The following is a 27,563-nucleotide window of genomic DNA, read 5'->3' as shown; positions in this document are numbered from 1 at the left end:
CAGATGTTTTAAATGATGGAAACCTCAATATTATTTGAAATGAGAGGAACACTTTTGATAACTGAAAAATTCAGAACAAATACCATTTTATCTGGAAAGCACTCTGTTATGTGCAAGTCATGATTTCTTTACTAAGTAAAAACAGGCAATCAAGGATAAAACTAATTCAGAATAGAAAATGGATTAAGTACCAATGACTTTATCAGAGCAGATGTAGATACTATGCGCATTTAGACACAAAAAAACAATATTACTGGAAATAATCAAGCCATAACCTTCTGAAGCATTAGCAATAGTATTTGATCTTTCCAGAATACTATACAAACTACTTCTGTGTCCAACAATCCAAAGCCCTCCAGTTAAATAATCATTGTTATATCATTACTACTTATTACTGAACATGAGAGCATTATCATATGATGATAGTTTAATCCAAAGACTAAAATTAACATGGTAACTGTAGCCTGCTCATACCCTGGTCCCAATCACATCTCTAAGCAAGAGTACACAGCCTGTGCTGAAAAATTGGGTGCCTATTCATAAATACCTCTCCATTCAGAGAACCATTACAACAAGCTTATTTTGGATTTGATTTTTGGATATGTCACAGTAACGCATACTAAGGTTACCTTGACAGAGCATCTCCAAAATCACAAGCCCTCTAAACTCCTTTCCCAGACATCAGCCTTCCAGGTACTGAGCAGTCTCATATCCGCAGCACATAAAAACACACTGACAGTGTGATTAGCCTGCACTGTTAGAAAAACAAAACCTCACAAACACTTAACTGTACGATTCCCTAAGGATTTCACTACAATCCCAGAAGAGCACAGAGTAAAGGTTTTTTTTTCTCATTCAAAATATGCATTCATTGCCAAGGACAGCAAAATGCATCAAAATTCGAATTCTTTATTTACTAAGCATTCTTAACCCATCCTAGTGATATGGCAATGCATTTACAAGAGCTTACCATTAATTTCCCAGCTAGTTATGCACACTACAGATGAGTGAAGCCAATAGAAATGATGAAATGCCAAAAATAAAGAACATTTTCTTCCATGTGCTAAATAAATCCCCCAAAATTATGTATCTCATTCATCAAAGTACCCTTAGTGCAGTGGAAACAGAGCTTCCCCTTTTTTTAAAAAATACACTTACCTCTACAAGAACTTAGATAATGTTCCAGATAACAAAAAAAACACAAAAAGTAAGGTTAAACAATAACTGACCAGTCTTGAAAGTTTCTTGTCAGTTTTCTGTTCAGTTTTAAATTCTGAAGGCTTTTTGTTTTCAGTTATTTTCACAGTAATCACTGTTTTTATCTTCCAAGTTAAGAATTTCAGATTGAATTTTTTTTGCAAAAAGACAATTCATACTTTTTCGCCACAATCATGCTCAGTACAGCATGCTGAAGAAGTGTTATTATGAACATCCTTCTATTGATGTTATTAAGACCATATTAGGATGTATAGTAATACAATACGTATATCCTGAATCTTTTCACTAAAAAAATATATGTGCAACTTTCTTAGCTCTCCTTTATAGAGGCTACAGTTTAACTCAATCATACTCAATCATAACGAAAAAGTAGGTAAGAGCACCTAAGAAAAAAATATTAGTTTTTTTAAACTTACAAAGCAGAATCCAACCTGTTCAATTAACTTAGGGAGGACGCCACCAATTAATCCATTACCTTTAGTTTGGCATATATTAAAAACTAACTCTGTAGTGTGTCACTGCAAGTTCTTCAGGGCACAGTGGTTTATAGGATCATTCACATGTTCCTAACAACCACACTGCAATCTGCAGACAAATTTACTTATCATTTGTTTGGTTCCAGATTAAGGCCAGGTGGTGTGTAAGAAAGTGGGGTGAGGGTTTGTGAGAACTGGGTAGGTGAGGAGTTGAAAACTACATCTTAATACCCTTGCAGTCACACCTCTTATCACTTCCCTCTTCCATGAGATTGTGCTGCTTCACACATACAGTAAGCTGTAGTGTTTCTGATGAACAAAAAACACAATCCTTAACCAAAAAAAATAAAATCCAGGAGGTAAAAGACCACTGAATACAAAAATAAGGAAGCTGGCTTTGTAAAATGATTACAATTATATCTTTGTATACGGATGAACAAATCTTAAAATCTTCAGAACATAAAGGTAACTAATGAGAGCAGGGCACTTTGTTACAGGCAGAATACATGGGCTACAGCTGTAGATGTAATGTGCATAGACAAAGGTGGTATCACTGTTGAGTCACACTCTTAATATTTCCATCAGTGGTGCTTCAATAGCTTTGCTTTAAAACCATTAAATACGCTCAAAATCCCAATTTGATAGCACACTGGAGGAAACTAAATGAAGAAAATCTGAACTTTTCAACAAAATAGTGTCAGTTAAAATTATTAAAACAAACATAAATTGGTTATTTGACTAAAACTGCAATTGTAACCTAAAAAAACACATTGATTTTAAATACTGCATGTATACTTTCTAGATAATTGTTGTCTGGAGTTAAAAGAATGCTTCCAGCTGGACATGTACAATTTGCATGCAGAAGTTTTATAATTTTAGCTTTCATTCGTATATAAAAAGTTCAGATATTCTCCTCCCATTAGTAACATTCATGAAAAGCAGGAAATTGCTAAAAAAGCAGAAAAGGAAGAACAGAATGTGGTTAAGTGGGATCTTTCATCACAGGAGACATGAGGTCAAAATAAGGTTACAGTATATCAGTAAATGATAATAAGTGTTAAAGGAAGAGCAAGCAATTAAGCAACACAAGTCTTAAATTAAATACATATTAAGTACCAAATACTAAATTGAATAAATGTGTTGCACTCAATCCCAGCTGCAAATAATTTTGCAACATTTACAGAACATACCTACACAAAATGCTGTGAAAAGAAAATATTCTTATTAACAAAGGAATTTACATTTCTCTATCATACCATTGAATTTAATAAAACATGAATCACAAAATACTGAATTCCACAATAACAGATTTATCAGTGTTCCATGAAATTTATCTTTGGTTAAATCTTTGTAGTCCTCATCTAATGGAAATCTTAGATGGGGAGAAAAGGACTCTTGGTCTTTTGGCATCTTAGCCAAAGTTTGTCTTTGAAATTCCCAGCCATGGCTTAAGCCTTTATGACCTATATGACGTCTTACTTGAAAGTAATCAGCCACTAGAAATTGTTGGAAACATGGTAATATCGTCATGTAACAATAGGTTTCACGTTCATGTTCATTTGAAATGAAATCCACAAGTTAGGCTTTTGACTTCATCTGGAAAGAGCAAAAGAATAAGAAATAAGTAAATCCAGTTTTACACATTGAACACAGGAAAAAAAAAAGCTTTCTCAGTTTTGTAAAAAACTAAAGATTGTGGAATTGGTCTTACACAATCACTATGCTCACTAGAACTTGAACTTGAACTTTATTGCCATATGTAACCGGTACTGGTAACCGGTAATGGAATTCTTACTTACAGAAAGTCTCTCGTTTGTAAAACAAGTGTAAAAAACAAAACAAAGTGCAAACAGTGCATCAAGACAATGTACAAACAAACAATAGACAATGTGCAAGTAAACATGCAGACAGTTTGAATGTAAACAATACAGACTTCTAAACAATGACTGGAGACGTACAATAAATAAATTACAATGAGGTAGATAGTGATGGTGTAGGTGTGGTCCGAGGGGGATGGCTGAATGTGTTCGCCAGTCTCACTGCTTGTGGATAGAAACTATTGAAGAATCTAGTGGTAAGTGACCGTATGCTCTTATATCTCTTGCCTGACTAGAAGACATGAATTCCAGTTTAACAGCATATTTGGCACAGAGAACTCCCTCCACCTCTGTGGATTACTTTTCAAAGATTTTTAAATCTTCAAAAGATTAGCGGTTTTACAATGGTTCTGTGCAGTATGATGAAACTACAGGGTCAGTGACACACACATAGAGTGTGTCTGAAAAAATGCATTTTAAAACCTCAAGAACATTTATAAAATAATTAAAAAAAACTTTCACAGTATGGTACACTTAAGTCCAGCATAGACGAAAAGTATGTTCAGTCTGCAATAACCTGACGTTTTCAGTGGCTGTCCCTCCCAGAGATTACCAATCACACACCCTCACAGTCACAAATATTAGAGCCACAGTACAGACATGAAAGAGCCTGAAGGCTGGGCAACCTTGTCTGGGTGAGGTGGCTTTCATACAACTGCCTGTCTCTGAAGGCAGAACTCCTGTCAAGAAAAGGCTTTGACAGTACACTGAAGTGACATGCGAGTCTGAATGACTGGGCCTTGACCACATTATGAAGTACAAACAATAACTTTTCTTCTCCACTAACGCAATGCAATGAGGCCATTTTCTTAATATTCTCATTAACTCTACACACTATCCTGGCATAGCTCCCATCCCCCAATGTACTCTTGATAGACATCCCTATTGTTCACCAAAACACCTTCTCAGTGTGTCTCATATCCCTTCTGTAATAAATACAATAATAATAATAATTATATTTGCTTACACTTATATAGCGCTTTTCTGGACACTCCACTCAAAGCGCTTTACAGGTAATGGGGTCTCCCCTTCACCACCACCAATGTGCAGCATCCACCTGGATGATGCGATGGCAGCCATAGTGCGCCAGAACGCTCACCACACATCAGCTATTAGTGGGGAGGAGAGCAGAGAGTAATGAAGCCAATTCATAGATGGGGATTATTAGGAGGCCATGATCAATAAGGGCCAATGGGTAATTTGGCCACGACGCCGGGGTTACACCCCTACTCTTTTCGAGAAACGCCCTGGGATTTTTAATGACCACAGACAGTCAGGACCTCGGTTTTACATCTCATCCGAAGGACGGCCCCTGTTTACAGTATAGTGTCCCCATCTCTATACTGGGGCATTAGGACCCATGTGGACCACAGGGTGATCGCCCCCTGCTGGCCACACTAACACCTCTTCCAGCAGCAACCTTAGTTTTTCCCAGGAGGTCTCCCATCCAGGTACTGTATGTACTGTATGTAGCTTCAGTGGGTTGCCAGTAGCAAGAAGATTCTGTAGCAACCATCCCAACATTCACAGAACTCTCCCAACATAGCTTAAAAATGATCATGTAATAAATAAAACTGATGGATATTTAAAGTTGTTCATTGCAGACTTTATACTATGAAGTATACTGTATAATATTTATGAAGGGGAAGTTGGCCATACTGTATATTATACATTCATACCCACTGTCCACAAGCTAGTCAACAATATTCTACTGGGAATGGATAAAACACTATAGCACAGTAAAAAAGCTTATGATGAAGCCAAACACTGCAAAAACAAAGTGCTCCCTGAAATTCCTTGCTCTTGTACTGGTCCATCATTAACCTTTATGACATTAGAATTTATAGCCTGTAAAGATCAAACTGAAAACATATCTCCCTAGTTGAACAGATCACAAGCAAACAAGCCATTGTTAAAGGAAAACGCAACAGGGCAGTTGTGTGCATCATCGAAAACAATCCAAACACAAATAAAATTTAAAAATAATTCAGGTTATCAGATGAAAGTGACTGAACTACACATGTATATATGTATATACTGTACTGTATATAACCCAAAACTACAAGAGATCTGCAACTTTAGCACACTCATTTACGTACTGTACCATAATTGAAAACGTATTTGCCCTCAACTGAGAATCAGTCTTTCAAGGTCATTTAAGGTAGACAACAAGAAACTAGACATGCCAGTCAATAGAAAGATTTGACAGGAACATTTTACCTACTCAGCACTAAAATTAAGCATTGGGGAGAATGAAACACCCTATGTACACTGTGTAATATGAATCATTCTTCATTTCTGACAGGCCTGTTGTAACCAACGAACACTGAGTTAAGGGCAATGCAAAGATTCACCTTCAATACTTACCTCTAAAATGCTACTTAAACTTGAAAGTCCTTAACATCTTTTGTTATTCTCTTAGAAGCAAAAGCATTTCATGTTGTTTACCAATTTGTTACATAATATTATATAATCACAGAAAAATAGTATTGTTGTTAATTCCATTCCCCAATTTGTAACGTGTTCCCTATTCTCCTCTACTTTAAAAAGACCACAAGATATATTCTCAGGGTCTTAATTACTCTTTCTAGTGAACAGTAAATTATAGCTTGTAGAATTATGTAGTCTAGTTAGTCTATCAGCACTTAATTGCACAGCATGTTTAAATACAGTACTAGCATTACTACTGACAAATACAGCTGGATACGGACACCTTTACTTTCCACAGCATCTGTCTCGCAATTTAAAAAACCCTCTTAATAAAAAAACCTCATAAAAATATCTTAAATTTCTTCATAAAAACATGACCACTTATAAGGTAAAAGAAATTTCCAAAATGAAATGCGACAGAAGCCTTTATACTGTAGATGTATAGTTTATGCTGTGTAGGGAATAGGTCAAAACTGTCAACTAGATTAACATTTTTATTTTATTCCTTCACTATGTAGGAGGGACCTGTCTTGCAGGACTAAAATGCTGAAATTTGTGTTCAAGTGTGAACATATTTGTCATAACAACTCAAAGCAAAGAAATTGGTTTGGATGAGTTTTTGGTTTAATATTACATACTGTATAAAAAGAGCTTTCATTGTAACTGCTTTATTACAATCAACAAAATTGCTTCTTAGCATAAACACTGATCATTTTTTATACAATTTAGATCTGATTCAATTAATTAATTTGGAGCTCAGTAGAAGCAAATCGTAACTGGTCTTGGAAACAAATATCGGCTACCATACCTGCCTTCTGAATCTATGGATGTTCTTTTTGTGAAGCACTGACTTGCTGTCAGCAAGATAAGACACATTTCCAGGTGCATAATCTTTACTGCTGCATGGGATATAATAATAAGAGTAAACTTACATTTTTATGTTGAACATTTATATTTTACCTTTTCCCCATAAAGTAGACATGTAAATTCTAATATTTTTCAAACACTTCCAGAGGCGGTAATGGTATTTTAAAAAATAGTATGGCAAAACTTAGTATCTCTGAAAACACTCTTTAAAGGCACTGTTAATATTTCATGTAAAAAAACCTTAATTAAAAACTGATTCAGTCTACTTCCAAACTAAAGCTGTAAAAATGTGATACTGTTTTTCAGAACTAAAAAACAACACAAGGTGCTATATCCAAATGATGTAACATTTTTTAAATAAAGGTTTTGAACACAACTGTCCTCATAGCTTGTTATAATTATGGCTGCTGGTGCTGCTGTACATGCCATTGTGTGTTTCAGTGTTGGCCTCCTAGGTAGATACATCTGTTCTGACCAAACTATACTATTCTCCTCCCAACATGTCTGGATGGTGCCCGAGCTGGACATGGATCCAAAAGTGACATCACGAATACAGCTATCATTTAGGAAGATTTGCTGGTCTACAGAGAACTGCATGGAATACTGGCACACAGAATTACATGATGGAAGTCTTAATACTCCACATTTAGTACTTTTTTAGAATTGCATAATGTTAGCAAGTGGGCAGCCAGTTGACCTCGGACCCCTAGAGGTTGTTTTTTTCTCCTTACAGAGGAGTTTTTGGTTCCTCTTCTCTATTGTCTTCTGGCTTTTTCTCTTTCTGTATTGTAATGTCATGTACTGTCACACAGCTTTGTGAAGTGCCTTGGGACAACCTTGTTGTGAAAGGCGCTTTATAAAAATTAATTTGGATTGAACTGAAACCTCACCATTTTGTAAAAAACCTTCCAACTAAATCAGCTTATTCCAATTGGACACTTAAATAAGTCATACCTTTAAACTGTAGTTATACACATATTTTAATGAAAAAACAGTGATGTCATTATTTGATATAGCAAATCTGCAGGTGCAAGGCAAATAAACAATGAATAGTTATTTGTTTCTGTTCAAAGTTAAGCTTTAAGTAGAAGTAAGTTTCAGCATGAGTTCAAATACAAAGAGAAAAGCAGATAATGAAAGAAAACAATTCAAGAGACATGAGAGAGAATCCCAGTGTATTGCATGTTCATAGATAATATCAGTTCAGACAGAATATTTGCCACCATTATGAAATCAATAACAATGGAAAAATACATTTTGGGAGAGAAGCACACATGACATTGGTCAAAGGTTTAAATGTAAAAGCTCTTAGTGAGCAACAAATATGATTTAAAGCTACAGCATTTTAAGATTGGACACATCATACAAAGCCTGTAATTAACAGAGAATCATGTTTCATTGAAAAATGTTAAGGTTGTTAAACAATAGTCATGACTTGTCACATTAAATGATTGTTCAAAAGAATAAGTAAAACAAAAGATAAAATTTAACCAAATTAAAAACAGATCAATCTTGTTTTTTATTTTTCTATTGTTTTCAATGACCACATTGTAGATTATAGATGTTAATTTTAATTTTTGTACAATCCTTTGATTTTTTTCTATGAATGTGAAACTTTTTTCTTTGTATGAACTCCCTGATTTACTTATGTTGCCCATTAGTGCAAAGTATTTTGGCATTTACAAAGCCCTTTTGTCATCGGACAGCAGGTACAGTGGGTTTGAAAAAAAAATCTGTATAATATCTAATAGAACACAGTGTATGATTGGCAGTTTGGTAGGTTTACTTAAGCAAAGTGATATTGACACAACTGTGTTGCACAGTCTCATCCATCAAGAGGCTCTATGAGGGAAAACTGTCTGAATGAAGCAATGGGTAGTTACTACATTTGATCAGAGCTGGAAATAAAGCACAGAAGTGCTAAAGCCTGTACAAACTTTCTAAATTTCTTATTTCCATTGTGCCATGCCTGATATTTGTGGCAGTGCCATCCACCTATCAGCATCATGAACATATTCTAAAACACCCGAGTCTGACCCATCCATGCCTAGAACATTTTCCCCTGAATCATTGAGGGAAGGATATACTATAACGTGTACTGCATAATAAGATGTATATTTTACTTAAATGCTGAAATAATTCAGTAGTACAGATTCTTCTAATGCTTACTTAAGTATAAGTTCAACTAATTTAGCTACATACAGATAGTATTTCAGTGCCTCAGTGTAACCTGCAGAAAAACTAAGGTTGCTGCTGGAAGAGGTGTTAGTGGGGCCAGCAGGGTGCGCTCACCCTGCGGTCCATGTGGGTCCTAATGCCCCAGTATAGTGATGGGGACACTATACTGTAAACAAGCGCCGTCCTTTAGATGAGACGTAAAACCGAGGTCCTGACTCTCTGTGGTCATTAAAAATCCCAGGGCGTTTCTCAAAGAGTAGGGGTGTAACCCCGGAATCCTGGCCAAATTTCCCATTGGCCCTTACCAATCATGGCCTCCTAATAATCCCCATCTATGAATTGGCTACATTACTCTGCGTTCCTCCCCACTGATTGCTGATGTGTGGTGAGCGTTCTGGCGCTATATGGCTGCTGTCGCGTCATCCAGGTGGGGCTGCACACTGGTGGTGGTGGAGGGGAGTCCCCATTACCTGTAAAGCGCTATGAGTGGAGTGTCCAGAAAAGCGCTATATAAGTGTAAGCAATTACTATTATTATAACTAATTTATGAACCTAAAAGGTTTGGACATGTAAAACATTTATGCATAAGACAGCAGAAGAAAAACAGGCAGAGGGATTTGATAAAATGATGAGACTGCATCTCAGATGAGAAGCAAAAGCTGCCATACAGTAGGTAACCCATTGATTCCCAGGAGTAAGCTATTTGCAATTCGACATCTGTCAGAATCAGAGACAACCTAAATCCTCCTCACACCAATGAGGTTCCTGAAAGTTACCTCTAATCAAGAACAACCAATTTCAGTCTAGCTTCTTTATCTGAAAGCCCACAGAATAAAGACACTACCAAAATGTGTTATCACTTCAAATCTACAGCTTGGCTTCACAAGTCCAGAGATGCAGGCAATCTGCACACCTACTGTATTGTAGTACAGAACACATACTTAAGGTAGACCTTGCAGGCCTGTCAACCACACCAAAACCACTTTTATGACTCAAATTGTTCACATTTATATGATGTCATCAAAACACCAGGTCAACAACCTTACAATAAGACAAAGAAATAACCTAACAACAATTAATTTGCAATGGGAATGTGTGCCTTTCAATAGTTATGAACTCTTTTTGATGACGGATTTAATGAACTTTTCAGTGTTCAAAGCAACAGTGGTATGGACTTCGTAAGGTTCTCCACACATACAGTGAGGACTAAAGATTAATCAAAGCTGAAAGCTGTAATGCACAAGTGAGCTATCAAAGTCTTTAAAATTAAACCAAGCAATATTACAATGGCTGATTGAATCTTCCATGAACTACAAGTACCTTAAGCAACAATGTGTATTTGAAAACTAAAAAACATTTTAGAAAACTGAAAATACAACAGTGTCATTAATAGATTGTTTCACTTTCACTCAATTTAATTTGCATAAAATATATTATTTATCTCTTAACATTGTACTACCTGTTCAAAATTTCAAACCTAAGTAGTTGAGGGAAATGGAAAGGTGGATATTCAATACGATAATAAGTTAAAAAGCCACTATGCTCTTCACTCCGTTTATATGAAATGTTCCTTTTAGAGAAATGAATCTTGAACAGCTAAATCAAGGCCTATTTCAACTGTGAGAAAAAACTGCAAGAGGGATAAGGAGAAAAAGACCACATCCAATGTCCATAAATACGAAGTATGACAATTAGGTAACATTAAGAAAAACTACCTGCAAAAAAGACTGAAATGTTTATTTTATCATTTTCATCTTCCAGACCACGGGTTCCCAGAAAACCAAGTACTTGTTTGAGTTCTTGTAGGAACAAGAAGGATTTTTTCCTATTTTAAAGTTGGAAATTTTAAGTTTGGAAACGTAATAGTTAAAAAACTTCTTAACTGCTTGATTAAGAACTGAAATAAATAAAGAATTTAACTTGTTGATAAAAGATTCAGCTATATAACAGAGCTACAGGTGCATGGATCTCTAGAAATGGGATTGTGAATCCCTGCTGTAGGCACATACTACTTATATGTTATAAAATTATGTTTTCAAGACTAAAATGTAATTTCCAACAAACCCAATGTAAAAAAAGTATGCTGCAGCTCAACCTGAGGTGAGACTCTAAAGGGGGCTGCTAATAGCAAAACAATTTTGCTTGAAGTGTGCCAGAATTTAAATAGCCACTTCAGAATTATTTTCTCCGAGCACAGCTTTGAAATAAGGTGGGACTGCCTAGTAGATCAAAGCCAGATCACTGGATACAACCCATTAATTAAGAATTCACAAAACGGTTTGCTGTTTGCTGGTTCAGAAGCACCATTATGATTTTCAAAAATTACAAATCAAAAACTGACAAACTCCCTTTAGATCTGATGCTGATCACTGATTTCTTACTAATAAAAGTGACCGATTTTTATTTTTTACTTGGGAGCAGAGTCTGTGCATATTTTTTTTTTAAATCAGTATTAGGTTCCCTGCAGCTCAACTAGTAAAGGCACACAGGCATTGCTTTTTTGGTGTGTGAGTCATGTCACCCTGCATAACTGGCACAGAGCCAGCTGGGCAAGACAAGTTTAACTTGGTCTTCTCGGCTTTCAGGGCAAAGCAGCATGCTGGCTCTAGTGATATCAGCGAGAGGTGCATCACTTCTCTCCCGTCAGGCACAGTGGAGCTTGAATGCAGTGTCAAGAGATGAATGGCTGAGACAGGTGGCCGTGTCATAGGCGTGTGCAGGTTTCTATTCTCCCCTTGCAGTACAAAATGTTGCTGCAAAGCCATCATTTAAACATCTGGCAATCAGTATACAACCAGCAGGAATAACTCCACATTTAACAAGATAATGCTTTGAAGCTGTTCACAGAATGAACAACAAATGCCGGACAACTCTCCAATTGTATCAGCATGAGATACGCCTTGAAATCACTACCTTAATCATGCCCTTAAGTCCATCTGCTGAAATGTTCATGTTTAAAGATGCCTGCACCTCAGATAACCCTATCTCAAACTTGGTACTTCCAGCCCTTCAAAGACAGAAAATCCAGCATGCTACAGCAGACCGATTAGTCTTACATCTAGAAAAAGTGATCACTCTCTAGTGTTTGATCTTGATGTAGAAAGGATTGCTCTGTAGAAAACAGATGAATTACCAAATCATATTCCTCAAGCTACCAGCAAAATATTATCATTAAAAGAACAGATACCTATTGCTCTTATATTTCACGTAAAAGCATGAAACCTATGGCAATCAAAACATTATTGATCTAATTTATTGATGTTTAAGTGCTTATTAATTAACTGTTTTTTTACTTTCTCACTGTTTCTCAGAGCATTTTTTTTCCAAGAATGGATGACATTCTTCCTGATAGCAGAGAATAAATGTTAAATTAAGATAGCAACATAAGTAAACTACCATGAAATAATAATTTGGAATTGTGTAGTTACTGTACATTCAAGGCAGAAAAAGAGGCAGCTTGCTAAGATGAGGGAGATAAAAAACAGTTTTGCTGTGACAGTAGAAATATAGACTGGGTTCAGCCACAAAACAGAAACAGAGCAAGCAACAAAATTAAAGGTAAACAAGACCATTTAATGCCGTATGCATAAGAAAAAATACAGCCTAGCACAGCAAAGAGTCTAACTGGAAAAAAATGGCTGAATCAATTTAAAAAAAGGCGGTAAAATGTTTACTGTACTGTCACTTCAAACCTCTTTAAAGAAGAAAAAAAATATTTAAAATGTAGCACACAGTTCAAAAAGAAGGAATAACAGCCATTTTTTAAAGTATGGTAATTATGCCTTTGTACCACCATCACATAATCCATGTCTAAAAAAAATGCTTAACATTGAAATGTCCTATTTAATACCTTTTTAATGCAGCTCAATAATATTGGCTACATTGCAACCATATGGCAATGATCTCTTGCATAACTAATGTTACATAATTATAATTTTGGACGGGGATCTTGAATTTCCTTAAATTATCTTAGAATAAACGCACAACATGGGATTTCCCACCAGAAAACAGGAAATGAACACTAAAATGTTGATTCTGAGCTCAAACTAGGGTTGATGAAAAATGTCCAAGAAAGGCAGGAGCACTGATACAAAAGCAGAAATCCACGTAATTAAATTAAACTAAATGTTGGAAAAAAACAGTTTAGTATTATGTACAAATCTATGGCAACCAGAAGACCACAAATAATCCACACCCATGGGACCAATATTTCATATTTCTGCACTTGCTAAGTTATCTTGGCTGTTTTCTAAGGAAAATGTCCACATATGCAGTGAGGCCAAAAAAGTAACTAAAGTAAATAAACCTTTTCTCAAAAATTGCTCGACATGTCCATCTCTTAAGAGACACGAGTGGTTAACAAAAATAGAACTACAGCATACTTCTATGAAGCCCAACATATAATTTCTGCAAAGCACTTTTTTACTGTGCAACCTCCATGATGCTTAATTTACTGCATAATTTAAATTTAACAGCAGGGGTGTCAGGCACATTTTTTTAAGAAACATAAATATACCAAAACAGTCTTATAAGTCCTAATAGAGTTAGGCTAATTCTGCTACCTCATTTTGCTTTTTTTGCATTTAAACTTTTTCTAACTTCATGTCCCTTAACTCTAGTGCTCAAAGGTCTAAACAGTATTGACATTTTATTCCAGATGAGCTATTAATTAGGAATGAACATATTTCTCAAGTCAACAGAAGACCTTATCGATACATAAACAGAATTTTTAATGCATATTTTCTTACCATACTTTTTTTGTTTTACACAAAAATGTCCCAAAACTTGCATCGTTTTAGGAAAGCCATGACTGATTTTCATTTTTCCCTATTTGTAATAATGTATGATGGTTAGTTAGTTAGTTTTACTCCTTAAAAGTAAAATTCTGTATTTTAAACACTTGAACTAATCTTAAAATAGTAGAACCAAGAGAAAGAAATGAGCAGAGAAAGAATCTCTGCACTCTTATGTCAAGTAGAAAGATCGATGCAAAGGAGTCTTTGATGAGGAAGCCGATTGCCACTAATTCTGTCAGCACTGTGAGGCACTTCAAAATGTAGGGCTGTGGGGGTGGGGTATTAACAGATTTGTGACATGCTTCTTAACATGATGCTTAATAACAGTAACACAACATCAGGAAAGAGATGATGAAGTTAAACTATCCATCTGCTGACCATAATTAACAAACATGTAGGGAGCCCTGAAATTCATAAGAGCGAAATAGAAGATGCAGAAAGCCAGTTAGACATGGACAGGACACCAAGTGTTTCCCATCAATACCTACAGGCAACAAACCATCACAATAATAAACAAGTTCCTAACTCCAAAACAAGTTTAGCCATTGTTTAGTTTAACAGCTCAGTAAATAATAAAGATAACTCATTACAGCCCCCTAAAACCAGGGATTCCTGAGAGTTATGTAGTACATGTGTCCTTTTATTCTCTGGCACAGGTGACACTGGTGATGGCATAATAGTTTACATAACTACTGAAGAGATACACTTTAGAAATATATATAATAAGTAATTTTCAGTGTTCTACTTTCTCAATCCTCCAAAATTCAATCCCTGAAATCTAAATATACAATAAAATATGACCAAAGAGAGAAAATCTAACATACTAATAAAAATTAATCCTACCAGGACTAAATCCTCCTCTCTAAAACATGCTCATGTGTAAATGGGAACCAATTTCCCTATTCTAACAATACTCCAACAAAATAGAAGAAATGTGTTTAGCCTAAGGATTCAACAATAAAGAAAAGAGGAATTTCCATAAATAAGTCAGTCAGACTCTCTCTTATAATAAAGGTCAGAGTCTACCAATCATTACTGAGGTGATATAACTGGGAAAAAGGCTGATTCTAAGAGTGAAATGATGAACTGTTGCTTCTTCCTCCTCCTCTTTTTTCCTTTTCTTTCCTTTGTATATTTACTCCTGTATTTATCAATGGTCCATTCCTATGGAGGGTATTTTAATAACCTCCCTACGAACTGCATTTCACAAATGAACATTTATTCTTTAAAATGGCAGTCTTAATGATTTACAGTGAAGTTAATTAACCTGAATAAACCATTAGGAACAAACTTTGATCATCTGTCTTCCTCCATGTTTACTTTTTTCCTAGCTCAAGGACATCTAGGTAAATATCACAAAACAATTTACATTGTTCAAATCAAACAGGAAAGTGCAAACCCTTGCTGAAACTCGACTGCCTCCCTCAGTCACAACAATATTTTATCAGAGAAAGTGGACTTCTTAAGCATTTCCCTAAAGAAATTCAAAGCATCACAGGCTCCTTATTTGTGTGACTATGGAAGCTTTACAGAGCTTTTCAATAAAGTGCAAATGTCATCTTTTTGTAGATATTTAGAAAGTCCAGCCTACAATCTAAAACAATGGTTACATGGAAAAAAACAATTGGACTGTTCATTTTCATAGCTTAAATGTCTCAGTTTTTTTCTTCCTTGAACTTTAATCTTATCATTTCCAGTAGTTCCAAAGCAGAACTGTTCAATTCCAATGTGGACAACATGATAAAAATAATCAAATATTTTAATATTATACATATTATAATACGTCACAGATCATGACATGATTCCATCTCATCCACATTTACTGTGAGTACCAAACAAGTACTTGCTGTAAATAATGCACCACACATTAAGAGTAATGTTCATATGAAAATATAAATGTAATATCCTATATAAGGGTTAAATCAGAAACAAAGATGCACTTTGTACTCTAAAAAAATACATATGCCACACCTCTTTAGCTTAGCAAACATATGACTTAATTATTGTTTTAAAATCAAACAATGAATTGTTTCCAACAAAACAAAAACAATTGAATATATTCATTTTAAGTCAATCAATACCCTACCAGCAAATTATCAGGCACGAAAAAGTTAGGTCATTATGTACCGACAGAATAAAAATCACCACATCGGTGAACAGTTTTCCTTCTGTCTTAAACTATCTAAAGGACTCTGTTCTTACAAGATGATCATTTCATCTGAATGCAGAAGCAAACTCACTTGCTTCCACAGGAAAAGACTTTACACAGTTGATTTGATGGCAGGTGATAACGCATATCTGAGCACTCTGACATTCATTTTCCAATCAACAGGCAATAGGTGGAACAAACTATTCGATAACCACACACTTACAATCCCCCTCATTAGGAACGTGCAGGATTACCATGTGATGCACATTTGCATCACAAATAAATAGTAGGAACTTCCAAGGTGCAGAAGACTGGGACAGTGAACAGTGTGAACAGTCGATGGTTGAGCACATAGACTGTGCACAGTAAGGTGACAGAGAGGCAAAATCCACAATATACAGTAGATTACAGAATAAAAAAGCACATATGTGTATTTGTGCATGCACACATTCTGGACACCCCTGCATTCTTTTGGACCCAATATGTTACATTTTCATATGATGTAGTCTAAGTGTTTTGTGCTTTTCACCTACCAAAAAGAAACCAAAGAAGAGGAAAAAAGGTCATGGTCAAGGTCAGAAAAAACTTATTAATTTTAGGGTTATAATCCTTTTAAGAATAATAACTTTTGTGCTGAGTCTTTAATATTGTGTCCATCTCATTATGTACCAGGCAATTAAAAAAAGCATTCCAGAAATGGAAATTCATGTTAGAAAATGTTACATTTTAATGTTTAGAACTTGACTGGCATTAAAGATTTTTTAAATGTCAATAAAGCACTGTGAATACTTTTAATATGCAAATCCCACCCACTTCTATTAATTTAAATAAACTAAATGTTAACACAGATAATCATCTCTATCCGAGAACTCCCTGATACTCCTTTCAGGGGGACAGACCACTTACAAGAGTCACTGGGTAAATGATAATCTGTGCATAAACATCTGGGCTTGGACTGAAGATTTTAGAAATGATTACATTCCTCAAGAACAGAAGATAACACTGAATATCTTACACCAAAAATGACAAAACATTGGAAAAATGTTTGTAAAAAAATCTGAAAACAAATATGAAAAGTAAATTAAATCTACATCGTGAACCCACTCTTACTCACAAAGGTTCAGTTTCGGGTGGTAAGATGAAAGCTGCACCATAAGCAATGATATTCTTCCTTTCAGGGTTGTTAAAGCCCTCAACCACAACGTCCGCTCTTCATCACTGTATAAATGTAGTCTTTACACCACTTCCTTCCTCTGTCAAGTCTAGTTCCGGATTTCCACAAAAGATAAGCACAGAAAGAAAAACAAGTCGTCCTTTGGCAGGAGCGAAAAGGTTAAGGCCTTTCCAAATCTCCAGCCTTGCACACTGAGAACACTGTCACTGCTTTGCTCATGTTCCTCAGACATGAAAAAATCCTGGCCTACGCTGCAGTCTAAAAGTATAGTCTAAAAGGGTTAGTTTAGGACCACACTGAAAAAATATCCCTCAACTACAAACATTGCATCTATGTCTCTTCTTGAAAGTTACAGGAACTGCTGTCAACAACTTCTTTAAAAGAAAGCCCTCCAACAAAAAAAAAGGGTGATTATGGAAAAAAAACTGTAACATACTGTACTGTAACATAACTGTGCAGCTGTCTTTACTATGCTGTTTTCTTGGGCAGTGGCCTGACTATAATTTGACCAAAAGATCGGCCAAAAAACTGTTAAGATTATTAGATACTAGAACAGAACAGAAAGCAGTTGTTATACAAAATGGAAAACATTTTCCACACCAGTGACACCTAGATAAAAATACTTTATAAATACAGGTGCCCTACATGGGAAGACAAAATGTTGTTCCAAATATTTCTGCTGTCATTAATTAGCAGGTTTTCATTTTTATTAATATTTTGATTTACACATTTTTCTTGTCAAATTGGTGAAGGAATCCTGCCCCGGTAAGTACAAATAAAAGTAAATTGTAAAGACTCAAACTTAAGACTTTGTAAAAGGTCTTTGGAAAGTAAAAATACATCAATGCAAACAGAACAGAATGAAAAATCATCAAATTAATGTTTTTTTGCATTTGCCATACTGCTAACAACCTCACCGGGTGGTTGGACACTTTCAATTAATTTATGTCTAAATTAGCTACAGGTTGAATAATACATCTACTTTATGTATTTTCTTGCATTTTTAGCAGTTTATTCCCAGATTTTCACCACATTACAGAGGATACTACAGCCAAATCAAAATAAACTTTTTTGTTGCTCAGGAACTAAAGCATATCTTGGATGGATCCCACACAACAAACCTGTATATTAATAGTACACACACCTGCTACTACTCACTTCATTTCCAGAATTAACAGCAAGATGTTAAAATTAAAAGCAATATTTGGTAAAATAACACTAGGTATTTTTGCCCCCATACAGTAGAAAATATCAATACATAATTTGTTGTATTTGTGTATTTCCACCATTAATATCTAGCAACAGTACACAGCTGTGTCATTGTCTCCACACACATTGCTACAAATCCTGCCATCTGTATACCTTGTCATCCATCCTCTTTATACATTTCACCTCAACTAAATTATATCCTAAGAAATGTTGCCACATCCTTGTCATGTTAAATTTCTTCTAATCTGCATGTCATCTGCCACATACGTCCCTGCTGGAAAACAGCTGTGTCCAGACAGTAGGAAACTCCATGTGTAACAAACTTCTCTCCAAGAATGAATAAATGCCAACACAAGTATCCTCAAAGCATCCAAGATAATAGAATGATACAAGTTTTATGCAGAAGCAAACCAATTTTTTTACCTTTACACAAAATATTCAGCAAATAAACTAGTTGGCAAGGCATATTACATTCAAGCAAAATTATATTTAACCTAGTGACTTGATTATAGGCACCCTTGATCTGGAAGTAACTCAGCGCGTTCCACAAGCTCCCACAGAAACCAAAGCTTGAAAGAGCTGTACACTCACACACGTTGCAGAAAGCAAGTCTATGTGCATGATATCAGTGCAATTACTGACAATTCTGAGCCAACAAGCACTGTCCTTGAGGAATGAAAAGGAAACAAACTATGATCATACAACATGCATGCATGCATGAACTACACTGAATGCTGGTGAATATAATTGGACATGTTCTGCTACCATACAACCCAGAACAAAACAGTTGCGACTCATAAGATGGTCATCACTTTACTTGTATGCGCTATGCTCTATAGTTTTATTAACAAAACTAAAAGATTTCATGTATATTTCATGGAAAAAAACACTGAGTACCAAAATAAAGCAGCAGTTGGAGCACAACCTACTTGCTTAGCTTAGCAGCCCTTAAAATGTTTTACTATTAAGCTTGCTGTTATGCAGGATCCATACTTTCTGCAATCCTCCCTTCCATGTTTCTAGGAATGTTCTGATGAAACAGACAATTTGAGAGGGATAAAAAAATCACAATATTATGAAGCAATTATCAAATTAGGCATCACAAGAAAGCTACTATTCTTCACAATAAATCAGTTGGTCAATAAGTATTTTGAGACTTATTGTAGATACCATACAATATCTTTCTAAATATGTTTAATACAAATGCAATACGGACACACAACTCAAATGATGTGACTCAAATGATGTGACACATTGACTGTCCTGTAGAAATCTCATTGAGAAAGTAACTTTCCTTAAAAATCCACTTAAAATAGGGCACAAATGGCTTATAAATGCAACCTGCCAGGTCTCAAGAAAGAACAAAACCTACATGCGTCATTTGTAACACAAAAATACCAGACATATGTGACTTAACTGGCATAATATATATTACTCTTCAAAACAAAAAATGTGGGGAAAAACAAATACCTTAACAGTAGGAGTATATATTCAATAGACCTAAATAACAGAAACTTAACTTCACATAAATTAGCTATGTGAAATCACTTGCAACCATGATCGCCCATCCAAACTAATTAATACATTAAACAGTTTATTTGGATTACATTTATGTAGGACTTTGTGCTCAAAATAGTTTCAGTAACATTCCAACAGGATATGCAATCTATACACTAAACACAACCACTTACACAGCACAGTTTATTTTTAACATCTATTACTGAAAAAATACTGACAGCACCTGATACCTTTTCCACTCTTTGAACTTATTCTTTCGCAGTTTGAGATCAAGTAATAAACAAATGACAGGTTTTCAAGTCAAAACTCTTGCCACCTCTCCAACAAAACTCCAGCAAGACGTTGGTATAAAATGGAAAGTAAACCATTTTTCATACCAATTAAACATACAGTCACTGAAAAATTACAGTAGGTACAGGGGACCTCATCTTGTGGTTATGCCAAACCAGACTGTTATTTCTTTAATAATGGGAAAGTGTGCCCTCTACCCCGCGGTGTCTAGCTTTACAGAGGAGCCCTCTCTTCATGGCAATCACAGGGCACGTTCACATCATCACAGTGCTTCAAAGCACCCGGAATATTGGCACTTGTCTCGGTTCCACACAACCCAGCGACCCCTCACCCACACAATCTCAGCATTAAAACAAACATACCTGACATAGAATGGAGGTGAGTAATTCATATCTGAAGCAATCACATCCTGTAAATCATTTAAATCAGATAAAGAGGCACTTGTGAATACTCTTAAAAGGAAAGGATACAGCCTCAAAGCTCCATTTTGGGTCCCGATGGCCAAGATTTTCTGCACGGGGTCAAATGCCATTGATGAAGGTTGATAGGGGAATCCATGTCGCACCGTCTGGGGATCCATTCACAAAGGGACAACAAATACAACACACAGGGGTAAGAGAATAATCCCATTTTTAATTCAAACCCTTTTGCTTGCTGTAAATTAAATCATACATTATGCATTCAAATTGGAAAAAGAAACAATCATACTTGATTGTATATCTCAAATGTACAAAAGACAGCCTTAAGCCCTAAGGGGAAAAGATTAACTGTTAGAGAAAAGGGCTTTCTAAAGCAGAAACGGCTCAAGCACATTTTGCAATATTTTCAATCCCTATGCAGTTAGCCTCCACGTTCTTCAAACGATTTAGTGTATATTCAGATTTTAAACAGAGATACAGCATAAAGTACCTATTCCAGAGTTAAATGGTTAGCTGTGAAAATAGTTTTAAAGAAAGCACTTTTCATGGAGAGCAATATCAAAACTATTCCCGCTTTAATAAAATACGTTAAAAAATGAATCAAAATGCCTTAAGCTTGCGTTCGTTTTTCAAAGGAACATTAAACTTGCAGCCTCCGTTTTATGAGGCGTATTTTGTTTTTAAACTGGATAAGCTACTAAACCATATTATGCAATAATTCTCTTCTCAATAACAAACACCAGCTCTCCTGCAGTAGTGTTGTGTTGTCAGAGCATTGCAGGCTGTGTGCCACTGTGCTACAGGCATGGATTTCGCCAGTATAGTCTTTTCCATTTAAAAACATTTTAGCCACTTCATGCACGTTCCTTTTTATTTGCATTATTAGTACCATGACTGTTAGAATATTTATGCTCAATTATTTAGGTTTGCTCTAATCTTTAGACCAGTGATGTGCAGCATCTGTAATCTATTCATGTGCTACGCCTCCCCCCGCCTCGGCTCTATGTTCACTGATGATTGCCATGGAGAGAAACGTCATCAACAGACTCTTCGTATGTTGATACTGTCATGGGGTAATTTAATACGCTCTTATGTAACAAAACCAATCGCCCTAATATGCAGTTTTCTGCTGTTGTTTTTCCCCGACTATAAATACAGTATAATCAATATCGCAAACAGACTTACATGGAATCATGTAAACACAACATTCCCAAAGGAGTTACCAGTCGGTTCCTTTTAACTGTTAGAACCATGAAGGGCCATCTTGCCATTTTAATCCTTACATTTCGCAATGTTTTTGTTAGTATAAATTTTGTAGTATCTGGAGATTTTATGTAAGTGTAGGAACAACACAAAACGTTAATTTCATCATTTTGTATTTGGGGTGTTTGTACATTTTTATACACTAAATTTTGCAAACTATTATAAAGAAACACGCATACATTTAGACCATTACCTGCTATTGTTATTACGACTACTTAGTTTTAAGATACTAAATTTATCTCTGAACCACCTTTCCACAACTGAAATCCTGTGCAATAACGTGGGGATTGTTAGAAAACTATACCCCCAAAACGTTTATCTAACGTGTCTGGAATGATATGCAATAATGGTCAGTTTTTGACATTGTATTATTGTGTTGTTTTGCATTATTACAAATGCTCGATGAATAGGAGGGGGCAAGAGAAAGTCTACTCTGCAAAATCATCTCGTTGAAGGTGTAAATAAAGATCAAGAATTCTTCAGAGTAGATTTACTTTCGGCAGGTGTGTGCAGGATAGTTAAACTGAATGCAAAAATGAAAAAGACAGCTCGTCCTATTCAGTGTCAATACACACAATGCGGATGTATTACCCAGCTGTACAGTCCCCGCATAGTGCTCTAGTCTCCCATTTTCCAGTGTGCACCTTAATCCCAATAGTCGTTAAAAATAACTAGCTACATACGATTTTTTAAAATAGTGAATGACTCAGAAGTATTGTAAAAACAGTGCGTTCCCTTTCCTTTACACGTTTTGATCAAAGCTTTTAAAATGTTTTCAACGGGTATGAAGTGAGGGAAAGTACTATTTAAATCACTGCCCTATTTTGACTGCAGAGTCGTCTTCTGTAGGCTCTATAATGTGACAAAACAAAACGTTTTCGTTGAAATTTTGAAGGGGTTTATAAGCATTTGCCATTTGTAATGCAAAGGCCAGAAAGTAGTGGTGGCATGTGTCAACCACATGACTTAAAGATTCGTATTTCATAGCAGACTTCTATGTTATATCAGGTTGAGCAAGGAAAGTCAACTACAACCTTTAATCGTTTCAAGTCCTAAATGCAATGACAATGCAACAGTCAACGATTTTATCAAGTTACAGTTAATATCCTTTTATATGTCAGGGTGTAAACGTTGCACTGTGATATTTTAATAAACATTCTGGACTACATGTGTAGATGAGCTATTTAATCATGACTGTGTATTTCACTAATCTCACATTAATTGCACACGTCAAATATCTGGCTATCCTGCGTGTGCTGTTCAGGCGAATTAAAATAACAGGTATACTAGCAGGGTCGGTTACACTGCTGTAAGACCGTAGTAGTTTGCGGTGCAGTTACTGCTGTTAAATGTATTAATTTCCTCGGAAAGCTTTGACATTAATTTCCCTGGTAACGTGATACCGAAAGCTAAATTGAAAGGAGAAATATTTCTGAAATGCAAATGTACCCACACAGTGATTTGTTCTAATACAGTAGAGTAAAACGTCAGATTCCCCACCTTGCAGAGCTGGAAATGCTCGGATTGGAGAGTCTCCTGGATCAAGTCATTCTCCCTGTTTCCAGGTTGAGTAGATGAAGAGGAGGATGAGACCGCCGTCAGGCCATCCAACACCTTCCTGATGTTGAACTTCTTCATTTTTCCCCCACAAAAACACAGAGACGAGGATGGACCACAAAAATGAGCTAAACAGAACCACCAGTTAGACGGACAAGGGGGAAACAGCCACACAGACGCACACTCGCTCTCTTCTATTTTATTCTGTACATCTCACATGTTAAGAGTGTGCTGTCACTGCAGTCTCCATGTCAAATTGTGCGACCGCCACCTTGCAAATTCTGAAAGCCGACGAGCTGCTGGAAGAGTATTTATTTGTAATTTGTCTGTGGCGTGTCGATGCGATCCTCCCTAACTCCGTCTATCTCCTTCTGCGTCTGCTGTTCTGTCTTCGCTCCCCTTCTCTTCCCCCAGCCAACACGGAAACGCAGCTGCGGCGAAGAGCCTGCGCATTCAGAGCAGCACCCGGATGTGTAGCAGAGTCGCTACTGCTGCCTGCTGTCGGAGGGGCTCGTATGCTGCACAAGCGAGTGGAATAGTCCTAGCGTCAGGATGTGCTCTATTGCACCTGAAACAGAAAGGGAGGGGATGTGCAGAAGATCACCAAGGAGCAGTACAACTTCAGCTACTAGCCGTACCTATTTAACTTTTAAAACTCAAATTTCTGCAATACCAGTGTCATGAAAATTATCTGTTATTAAGGTCACTAACGGTAACATCTTTAGTAAAGCCCTCTAAAGACATTGCAGTAAAATAAAAACACTTTATACATAGAATTGTCGTAACTACCTGTACTGTACGTTTAATCCTTTTTTGTTTACCAATACAGAATAGAAAATGCAAGCGCATTAAACTTGCACAAGACGTTGATCATGTAACAAATATAAAATAATATTAATGTAGTCAGGCGTTTAAATTAGGGTTTCTCGGCTAAAGCTAAAATACATTGTAAACTTTCTACTTTGTCTATTGAAATGATCAAATTAATTGGTTCCTGTAACAGGCTTTTGTATATAGCTCTTCAAGCATGAACGTTATTCTAGGAAGGTTAGAAAATATATAATTGGTTAGTTTTTGTTGTAAAGAAAGCAACTTTTATAGTAAATGATTTTGATACTTTTTGGGGCACAATTTGTAGACTTCAGATCCAATTGGAAAACACAAAATAGTGTGTGATTCACAAAAATCAAGTAAAATGTTTACCACAGTGAGAGGAAATAAACAGCAAAAAACATAATCTAAAACTTTGTAGAATTCAAAGGAAACAAACACTGCTATTAGCAATAAAACTGTTATAAATGTGATTATTAACCAGACAACAATGAACAGTTCACATAAAGACAGTAGTTACTTGTTAAGAGAAAAGGGCAGAAATACCTACAACAACATAGTCCAGGTTATATACCTGTATACAGGTATACACATATACTGTTTTTGATAAGTGATTTCTGCTTGTGATGTTAATGGTTTATGGATAGGCTTTTAAGGTTGGAGAACTAATAATGGAGTGAATGGGATCACATTCCCAAGACTAATTGAAGAACCAATACACGGCGCTTCTTAATTTGACAGTATAAACCTGTGGTGGCTCTTCTGACAAAATATTTTTTAGAACAAATCAAATCTGGTAAGAAGCTTTAAAAATGCTTTTCAAAGAACATGGGGGATGAGGAAAAAGATAGTAGCAGGCTCATCCATACTTTCGCTGACTTCCTTAGTTTACTCTTCTTCTTGGCTTTGTATTCTCTGTATCAGTTCAGCCCCTTTCCTCATAGTCACATGCCATTTCCTTTAGCTCCTGATTATCCACTTTTTTACAGCCATCGTCTCAGACATGCAGTAAACCAGACTAGCAACTAAGATAAGCACTGCAAATGAGTGAAAGACTTCTCTTCATTCGGATTTGAAATTGCCTACCTACCTAGAAAAAAAGTACTATATGTGTTTGTCCTCAAAGCTTGTTCAAAAATGAAATCAGTGGTGGGACCTCACCATAATGTTGTCAGGTGGTTTATACAATTTCTAACTGTGTTATTAAAAAGGCATCCGAATGTGCCAGTGGTAACAAGCAGCTACAGAAATTACTGTATACAGCCTTGTTATCCTGTTCTTAAAAACAGCAATTCCAAAAGCCATCATACTACTGATCTTGATGACCACTGTCTTGAGGTCCTTACGGTCTGTTTACAGCTACTGTAGGTCCTAGCATTGTTCACATGTGCAAATACTAAATAAAAACACATCTGAAAAGCCACTTAAAAGGTGCCAAAAGTTCACGACAGTGTAAATGCACTGAAAGAGATCATCACTTCCTAATAAATTATGGAAAATGCATACATCATCCTCACCTGAACCTTATCCCAAACTAACATTGGCACTGTAGAAGAGCTGCTCCAGACACTCACTCACGAGGAAGATGTGCAAAAGGCAGTGTTACATTTCAACGTTCCAGGAGGTCTTTGGGTAATGGAAAGATCCAGAGGTAACCCACCCAAAACCAAGAGAATTGAACCCAGATGCTCAGGGCTATGTGGTAACAGCACACACCCACCACAACACTGCTACTCCAATTATGGAAAATACTTTTCAAAATACATTTAAATAATGCACTATTTTATTTCACCAGTTTTATTTCACTTTACACAATATACACAATTCTGTATTATGGTTAATACACCTATTGAATTTCTTGTGCATTTGCACGCCTGTGTCCCTCTACTCCCTGCTGTAGTACAAGCTTTCTCAGTCACTGTAGAAGGCTACTACAACATTCCCTGTAGTGCCCTTTCAAAGAACGCTGAGAGATTTGCTAGTCATACCCAGCCACTTTCAAAAGGAATGACTCATCCTGCACTCCATAGAAAATTATATTTCACAAAACCAACATTTTAAAAATAAATTCTGGCCTATGGCAAGGGTGAACTTATCAGCTGGCCCTTCGCATCCACAGGAGGGTAATCCATGAATCAATGTTATAGGGCAAATGCTAAACTGATTTCTAGGTGTATTCCTGTATTTCTCAGTGAAAAATATTCTAGGTCAAAGAAAGGACACACCGTTTTTGAGTTCAAGAACAAAATGAGTTAGAGACCCACTGCTGAATGTTAGGTGGACGAGAAATGAAGTAAAGTAAGACTGTCTTGCCATATATTGTGTTAGTCACCTGTATGTGTTACATTATAGCTTTTCTGAAACTCCAGATTGCAATTGACCCTGCTCGTTCAGAAGCTCTTCCAACAGTCCGCATAGACTGAAGAATTGCTAATGTACTACACATAAGCAAAAGGAGTAAGAAAACCGAACCAGGTAATTGTAGATTACTGAAATGAACCTTTTTAGTCTTGAACAGAAAAGATTACAAGGGGACTTTATACAAGTATGCAAAATCCCAAAGTCAACCCAGAACATTTCTTCTCAATGAACAATGAAACATGAACAAGAGGGCATAAGGGGAAACTAAATGGAAGTGCCTTTAAAAGCAGGAACAGATATTGTAGCACTTGGCATATATATTTCTATACACAGCTGTTGATTTTTAATCCACTTTTTATCATGTATTTTTTTGTTAACTGAGAAAAGAGGCACGTACCTTGTGCAGCAAACTTTCCAACCAATCATTCTTTGTACTTCCAAAATCTGTCTGAAGTAGAGTTTAAAAAACTAATAGTTGGAAAAAATTCCAATCCTAACTGGTGATTCAACACTTGTTTAATAATATGCTGTGATTCTGCTAAAGAGGAGGTATTTAAACAGGTCATACCCAGTCTCCTTATATTTATGGACACATGATGTTGGCCTTACAGGCCATCAGGGATCACCACCTCAAAATGCAATACTGAATTCAGTGAATTAAGTTAATAGATTTCAATAGATTTGAATGGGTAAAACATAATGCAGCCTTCTGTTTCATGGCCCATCTAGTATTTCCCAATACAACTCAGTTTAGGTTGCGGTTTTTGTGCCACAATCAGTTTTTGGGAGCCATTTATTTATAGAAGAAAACCATATAGAGCAACGGATTCCAACTAAATCCTCCTTCTAGAACAGCCTCCTTTTACAAGTCAAAAACAGTTCAATACATTTCAGCAGCTCCCCAATTCACAACACTATAGCCACTCTGAGGCTTCAGATACCACACTGT

The 27,563-nt window shown here is 36.1% G+C and overlaps 1 protein-coding gene across 25 annotated transcripts in view; it reads right to left on the bottom strand.

Moving 5' to 3' along the window:
- The window catches only part of LOC102692053 (syntaxin-binding protein 5), a 219,130-nt gene extending 195,206 nt beyond the window's left edge, over positions 1 to 23,924 (bottom strand). For 5 of the 25 annotated variants that reach the window (XM_015347554.2, XM_069179061.1, XM_069179052.1 and 2 more), the window contains exons 1-2: positions 23,366 to 23,919; positions 20,654 to 20,751 (exon numbers count right to left, since the gene is read on the bottom strand). In XM_015347554.2, the coding sequence (XP_015203040.1) occupies positions 20,654 to 20,751; positions 23,366 to 23,503 (236 nt within the window). In that variant the 5' untranslated portion in view covers positions 23,504 to 23,919. Of the gene's footprint in view, positions 1 to 20,653; positions 20,752 to 23,365 lie in introns of all 25 variants that reach the window. The other 20 variants (XM_069179024.1, XM_069179020.1, XM_069179027.1 and 17 more) reach the window with 8 other exon arrangements.
- Between the last annotated feature and the right edge of the window lie 3,639 nt (positions 23,925 to 27,563).

This window comes from Lepisosteus oculatus, chromosome 2, assembly GCF_040954835.1.
Source record: "Lepisosteus oculatus isolate fLepOcu1 chromosome 2, fLepOcu1.hap2, whole genome shotgun sequence".
Classification (NCBI taxonomy): Eukaryota; Metazoa; Chordata; class Actinopteri; order Semionotiformes; family Lepisosteidae; genus Lepisosteus; species Lepisosteus oculatus.
This window is presented reverse-complemented; position numbering and strand designations above follow the sequence as displayed.